The sequence below is a fragment of the Cotesia typhae genome, unplaced genomic scaffold, assembly GCF_013202065.1.
Source record: "Cotesia typhae breed Kobodo isofemale line unplaced genomic scaffold, CoteBio_Ctyphae scaffold_58, whole genome shotgun sequence".
NCBI lineage: Eukaryota > Metazoa > Arthropoda > Insecta > Hymenoptera > Braconidae > Cotesia > Cotesia typhae.
Window position 1 is genome coordinate 1,049,669 of NW_027423778.1, and position 8,115 is coordinate 1,057,783.

At 27.7% G+C, this 8,115-nt stretch overlaps 1 protein-coding gene across 1 annotated transcript; it reads right to left on the reverse strand.

Annotated features, from left to right (window-relative positions):
* Positions 1-428: 428 nt before the first annotated feature.
* LOC141537147 (uncharacterized) lies at positions 429-3,704 on the reverse strand. Its single transcript, XM_074257987.1, has 3 exons — positions 3,260-3,704; positions 1,109-1,307; positions 429-1,026 (listed from the first exon to the last, which is right to left on the reverse strand). The coding sequence occupies exons 1-3, from the start codon at positions 3,701-3,703 to the stop codon at positions 911-913; spliced, it is 759 nt and encodes a 252-aa protein (XP_074114088.1). The 5' UTR covers position 3,704; the 3' UTR covers positions 429-910.
* Positions 3,705-8,115: the final 4,411 nt, after the last annotated feature.

Sequence of the window (8,115 nt, forward strand, 5' to 3'; positions counted from 1 at the left end):
ATAGTGAATATTAAGTCACTATCCGGAGACTGCGCAGTATGAGCACTACACATCCATAGTGAATTCACAGTGAAAACATGGTGAATACTCAAGTCACTATCCGGAGACTGCGCAGTATGAGCACTACACATCCATAGTGAATTCACAGTGAAAACATGGTGAATAATGAGTCCCTGCACGATTACAAGACAGTTCAAACACGGTCGTCATACTGTTATTAAACCATGAAAACGGAGTAAATTCCTGGTCGTTTCACGGTCGATAACCGATTTTTTTACTATTGACAAACCAGTGACTTGTAGTTTATAAATACAAATGTATGTCAGTACGGTATTCTCAAAAATAAATAATTGATAATTATAATACTAATAATTGTCAAGCAAAGATTTATCGGTTTTTCTATAAAGTTTTTATTAATTTTTCTCTTATCAATACACAACATCAGTTAACAAACATATCTGTTATTTCATATTTTTTTTTTTGTAAAAAACTAATTATAATTATAATATCCATTAATATCACAAGCAATTGCAATAAAAAATATCATATGAAATAATAATAATGAAACCTATAAATAATATATAAATTACCCTAATAATCACAAGGTATTTTCCTGTTTACAACTATGTTAAATAGATAGCTTTAGAATGATCAAGCCTTTTTTGATTTTTTAATAGAGCGATTCTTTGAATGTTGTTTCTTTATTGCCTTTTAATTAGTTGGCTATTTTATTATATAGGGTAAAAGCCCCGATAGATGATCACGCACCAGTATATGATCACTCCATGTATTTGTATACCTATATTTGTGAATATAGATATACAAATAAATGGAGTGATCATATACGAGTACGCGATCATATACTAGGGCTGTTAGATTACTCAAATCAGTACAATGAGCAGGCTCCATTTTATTTAGAAGTCTGCTTCAGCCAGTTTGAAACCCACATTTTTATATTAACTGATGCTCGATCATTATCCGTATACACTGGGATAACTTTGTATTTTTGGAGTTCAGTCATAATTCCTAAAGAAAGAAAAGAAGATTTATTAGTATAAAATTTAATTTGACTAATTCTAATTAAAAATTGTTGACAAATCACACTTACGAAGTATTTTGATATAAGCTCGCTCTTCAACTATAGTGGTGTCAGGCTTCTTACGATCAAATTTGACTCGCATGTTTTTTTTCTGTTCTGTGGTCCACATCGTTCTCATTATTTTTTTAGCCCTGCGACAGTTGGATGTAGCGTTTAAAGCTTCATTAAAATCATTAAAGCCCATTTTATAGTCCTCTAGAATGGTTACCTACAAAAGTCGTAGATGTCAAATGATTATACCGAATTAAATTTTTATTCAAGAAACTTAAAGAATGCTATGGCACGCCGTTTTACTATTTAATAGTAACAGAAAAATTATCTTAAAATTAATAACTAAAATTAAAAATACAAATATTATTTCAAAACATAATTGAAATGTTATAGATTAATTTTATGTTTGAACATAAATTTTTAATGAATAATTATTATGTCGTGACATAATAAAATATAGAAGAATTAAAATTCTGAGTTGAGTTAAATATCAAAAGCGTATTTTTATTATGTGTCATGATAATTAAAAATGAAAGTTTTATAATTATGTAGGGACATAATTTTAAATAGCAGTTTTTATTATGTTGTGACATAAATTTAATTGTCTCCTTAAAATTCCTATTATTGAAGTCATTATTTATAACATTTTAATCTAAAATTAAATATAATTACAAATTAAAATTATGTACATAATGAAAATTCGGAATTAAATTTATGTACATACTGGAAATTCGGAATTAAAATTATGTACATAATGGAAATTCGGAATTAAAATTATGTAGATAATAAAAATTTGGAATTAAAATTATGTACATAATGAAAATTAAGAATTAAAATTATGTACATAATGGAAATTAAGAATTAAAATTATGTACATAATGGAAATGTTGGACTTAAAATTATGTTCATAATGAAAATGTTGGAATTAAAATTATGTACATAATAGAAATGTTGGAATTAAAATTATGTACATAATGGAAATGTTTCAATTAAAATTATGTACATAATGGAAATGTTTCATTTAAAATTATGTACATAATGGAAATGTTTCAATTAAAATTATGTATGTTGATCTTATTGATCGCTTCTATATTATTACATTTTCATTTATCTTTATAATTTGATTTATTTTTATAATGAATAATTCAAATTACATTTATGTTACTACATAATTAAAATTCGTTGTCAATGTAAATAATTATGTCAGTACATAATAAAAATGTCTTAATTTTAATTATGTTGCAACATAAATTTATTTTTAGTTTTTATTATGACTTGAACTTTTACAAAATTAAGCGATTTTTTTTTTTTTTCGATAAACATTAATATAAATTTTGCAAAGATTATTAACTGTTTCAAATTTAATCAACCTATTTTTATTTATTTATGTAGTGACATAATTTTAATATATTTTATTATGTTTTTCGTGTTGTATAAAAATACTGATTATCTTTGAGCATAATCGAATTGTATTAATTATTATTATGTTACAAGATAATAAAAATAATTTTATTTTTCCAAACCAAAAATTTTAAAACATTTTAATTATGTTGTAACATAATTATAATTCGACTATTCCTGTATCTCTTACTATGTATAAGCATTTAATTTTATGTCAGTACATAAAATTATGATATTTGTATTATGTCAGTACCCTGATTAAAAATATTGATTGAAAAGTATTGGGAATCAGTCACCCTATGTGAACTGTATATCTATATATACATGAAAAAGAATTGAAATTATTCAAAAGTATTCTAATTTCATCATTTTCAATCCTTTTCAATCAATATTTTTAACCAGGGTACATAAAAGTAATTGACTTAAAAATTTTTTCTTAAATGAAAAAGAAAAATTTCTTTTTCATGTTCTTATAAAATATTCTGCTATTAAATAGTAAAACGGCGTGCCATAGAATGCAGTTAAAAACTAAATAAAAAAACATCAGTTGAAAGCAAAATAAACTAAAAAGTAAAAACATATTGAAAAACAATTCATGAAGCCAACGCTGAATTATCCACTAGTTAAAAATTTAAAACAATATTTTTTAGAAAGTTATGAAAATATTCGTACTGTTGAAAGTAGTTTATTTTAATTTTTCGGAAAATTTTCATTTTTGAGTGTAAATTAAAATTTTTCCTGAACAATAATTTATTTTCCACATATTACCTTGCCATCTATATCAAAATCAGGATCTTCGAAAGAGGGTTGATTTTCTTTTGAAACTGCTGAGTTACGGCTTAGAGCATTGTTAATAGATTCATTAAGTGTTTCTTTTGTCACCATCGAGTTTTTCATTATTGTCATGTTTCTTTGGCATTTCGTAATTCGGTGAGTTAAATTAGTTACTTCTTTCAATATATTTTGAAAAGAATTCAATTGAGGGTTTATTTCTTCATTTCCTTCAGTTTCCTCATCAGAACTATGTCCAGGACTAGCTAGCGGAGGAATTTCATATTCTGTAGACTGTAAAGGAGTTTCATTCGCGTCTTTTCGTAGGTCCGAATTTGGTTCTTCCTCACCATCATCTGAGTTATTATTGTGATCATCCACATTGAGTTCATTAAAAAAGTCGTCTCCACTTCTGTCTGCTAGTTGTTCTGCATTTTTCATTATTTTCTAAAATTTGAAATTTTTATTGAATTAATGGACTGATTATCAATAATTGAAATTGTTCAAAATTTGTGAAGTTCGCTAACATGATGCATTTATAAAATGATTCCAAATTACAGTATTACGATATTATTTTTTAGTATTAAATATTTATTCTAAATTTTTAAAAATTAAGATTAACAATATCATTTTCTGTAATTATTTTAAATTTTATAAATACATCTGCTGTGAATTGAGACAAAATGGAGATCAAAATTCTTAACAGTTACTCAAAGTTTAAATCTTAAAGTGGTTTGTGATTTACTCAAAGTTTAAATCATAATATATGTATACGAAAACAATTATGTAAAATAAATATAGATCTCTTATAACAATATTTAAATGGTACCCGTAGAGCTGCTTCGTCTTTACGTAACCCAGAGCTTTTTGTATATTTTATTTTTCTTTTTTATTTTCTTTGTTCCCAAGTGGTGTCATGCTGTAGCGTTTGTCAGCTGGAATCCTTTTATCGGTCAGATGATTATTGCGCTCTCTTAACTCTTGTAATGATTCTGAAAAATCCAGTTTATAACGATTAACAATGTATGTATACATACCCCCATTACCCAAGGGATATATACATATATCCCTTATAAAACGAAATGATTAAAAATGATTACACAATGTTAAATGCCCATAAGAGATATAATTTGAAATGATTTGCATGATTTGACAGAATTAAAAATTATTAAAAAATTAATCATTTTTAATCATTTTAATTTATCAGGGATATATATAGAACTAAATCCACATCATTTTTTTCCAACTTACCATCATCGTCTAAAATTGTAATGGGCCCCACCATCTTTTCACCATTGATAGAATACAATAAGTTTGAATCCCAGGTATCCAAGTCAGTAATTGGCAACATATCATCATTCTCTTCACGATGATGAATGGATTGCTTGTAGACCACTTTAAATTTTTCTATACCAGAAGATGTTTTATATTTTATGAGGACATGCTTCTTTAGTTTTTTTATTTCACTAGACATTTTGTTAATTTATAGGTTATAAATCACAATGATAACAAAGTGCAATGGGAATATTATGATTATGATTTTTTATAGAAAAATAATTTGCAAGCATGCGCAAAGGACACCTGCGTGAAGCGTCAGCGAGTAACTGTTGAGCGTACAAATTTCAAATGTTATAAAAGAAAATATAAAAGATTTAAATAAAATATAATAAATGCTTGTTTTTTAAGAATCGAATTTGAACGTTTTATCTTATTTAAAAAACATTACTTATGAATTTTAAGCCTCTTTTCTTAAAAAAAGATCATTTTATTAATTATTTGAAATTTTTGCGCAAAAAATATGCGCATAAATTCGCGAGTTTATTTTTGCGCAAGCATTAAATTTTTTTTTTTTTCAGTTGCACACATGCTTCATTTCAATCAATTTTAACAAATTGCTCTTGGCTTACATGCGCCGACATATTTGTTGTCGAAGTTTACTATGCATGCGGAGATATAACCATAATATTGAATAATATTAAATATAAACAAACGCGATTAATACTATCAACTAAGCACGTGTACAAGTTTTCTTACAATGTATTGAAGAATAATTCAGTTAACCAAACAATGTTATTGGAGAAGGTTTAGTTTGAAAAACTTAGAGGTGAGCATTATTATATAACAAGTTAAGTTTTTCGAATAAGTGATCCATTTCTATAATTCTCGCTCCGTGTTGTCATAGAAAAAATATTTTAATTTTTACAATACTCCAATTGTCAAACGTTTAATAGTTTTTGATGTTTTTTAATAATTGAGTTAGAACTACATTTTTTTATACAAAATTGTACATGTCAGCAAATTATATTTTTATTAATTTTATAGGTTACTCGAAAAACGATTATTTTTAAATAGATACTTACGAACCAATTAAGAACAGTGGATGAAAAAATTGTTATTACCATAATTATTGAATTATTATGCACTGTCAATAATGTCCGACAGTAAACGTCCCGGCACATCTCGCACGGCAATTTATTTGCGAAACAAGCGCAAGTTGAAAAGATTATTTTCGACTTTTGGAACAAAAGTCCGTATTCCCAAAAATTTCTTTGATAAATTGGTAAGTAACATCATGAGAATTTTTAAAAATGTATCGTGTGATAAATGTTAAAAGAACGTGCAAAAATTTTTTTCTTCTCCCTAACGATTTTAAATTAATAAATATAAATAATAATGTAGAGAAAAAATTGTCAGTTTTTATTTTTTTCTTCAGCCATTTAGTTATTTCTTGCATTTCTAGATTTCATTTTTTACTTTAAAAAAAGGAAGTTGTCAAAATTGTTAAAATCTCAAAAAACTTAAACCAAAAAAAAAAATCAAAATTTTCGAAAAAGTTGGAATGTTTGAAAATTATAAAAAATTGACGAGTGTTATTTATTTTAGAAAATTCAAATTTGGATAAAAAATTTTAAATATTTATATTTATTTCGAAGTAATTGATAAGTATTTTTTGATAACATAAATGAAGCGCTCGTTGAAATGAATTTCTTTAAATAATCATCCACTCTGCATTAATTCCTCACAATTTTTTTATACTTTTTCTTCACAAATTTTATTTAACAGCTGTAATACGGCCTTTTTACATTTCTCACACCACATAATTTTATTTCAAAACTGTGATAGTTATATATTTTTTTTTACAGCCAGTATCAAACAATACATTTATTTATAATCATGTTAACATCAATCGTGCGAATGTTAATACGTCTAATAATTTATTGAGGTATGACACTTCAGACATTGACGACGAAGAAACTACTGATACAAGTACGGATGCCGACAGCTCTGAAGATTATGAAGATGAAGACAATTATCATCACAATGAAACTGTGTTCTCCGACGGTGGTGAGCAGAATAATACTTTTACTGATGAGGTAGAAGTTGATAATGATAACAACGATAACAATGATGATAATAATGACACCGATAATAATGATAACAACGATGATAATGATATAGATAATGAAAGTGACGAGGCTGAATTTTTATCTATAAATTCTTCTATCAAATACCAATATCCACTGATTCCGAAGAAACATCTAAAAATGAAAGATCACTTTTTGTCCATTATTGCTACATCCATAAAGCACCGTATGTCGTATGAAGCCGTTTTAGACATTTTTCGGTGGAATAAATCATCACACATACTTAGTAGTTTACCAACAACAAAAGCAGCGTTATGGAGAGCATTATGCCGTAATAACTCAATGATTTCACGCTACTATTATTGTAAGATGTGCACTACATACTTAGGTCGAAAAATGATCGTGACATGTTACAAACCGAATGTTTTTGTAAAAATGTGGACCTACAAAATCTGAAGAACATTTAGGATTTTTTTATACATCAGCTTGAAATCACAATTAAAACAATTGTTGAAAATTCCCAACATGGAACGATCCTTAAAATACCGATTTTCTAGACAAAAAAAAAATATCCATGCGATAGAAGACATCTATGACGGTGAAGCATACAAAAAACTATCTTCGAAAGGACAGATTTTGGAGCAATGGTATAATTTTTCTTTCACTATCAACACCGACGGCTGTCAAATATCAAATTCCTCTCGGTCGAGTGCATGGCCCGTATATGTAGAGCTCAATGAATTGCCGCCACATATGCGCAAAAAATATGTAATGTTAGCAGCAATATTTGTTGACGACAAACATCCCAAGATGAACAATTTGCTGCGACCTTTTACGTCAGAATTAAGAAAATTGTACACAAAAGGAGTAGCATGGAGACCTTCTGAAACAGCCAAAGTAACTTCAAAATTTATTGTTGTTACCTGCACTTTAGATGCACCAGCTCGTGCAGCAGTGGTTCGCATCAAAAATTTTAATGGTTACTTTGGCTGTACATTTTGTTATGCGAAAGGTAAAAGTTTGTCACGGGGAAAATTCATCTATCCATTTAGTCAGTCTTATGGCAAATTAAGAACTGACTCCGAGTTGTTAGCGGACATGAAATTTGTGACTAAAAAGGTATTCAGCGACATGGTATAAAAGGATTTTCTGCATTAACAGCTTTACCATTGTTCAGTATCACCAAAGGTGTAGTCGTTGATACTATGCATGCAGCTTTCCTAGGAGCTGCAAAATTACATATGACAATTCTGTCAACGACAACAAAAGCTTCCTATTATATTGGACACCTCGATGTGATAAAAATAATTGATAAAATATTATTATCTATAAAACCTCCTTCTCGTCGAGCTCGAACTCCTAGAAGTATTCATTTTTACGCGCAATGGAAAGCTTCCGAATGGCGAAACTGGTTGGACTATGCTCCAGCATGTTTAAAACCGGTTTTAGAGGAAAAATATGTTAATCATCTGGCCCTTCTTTCAGAAG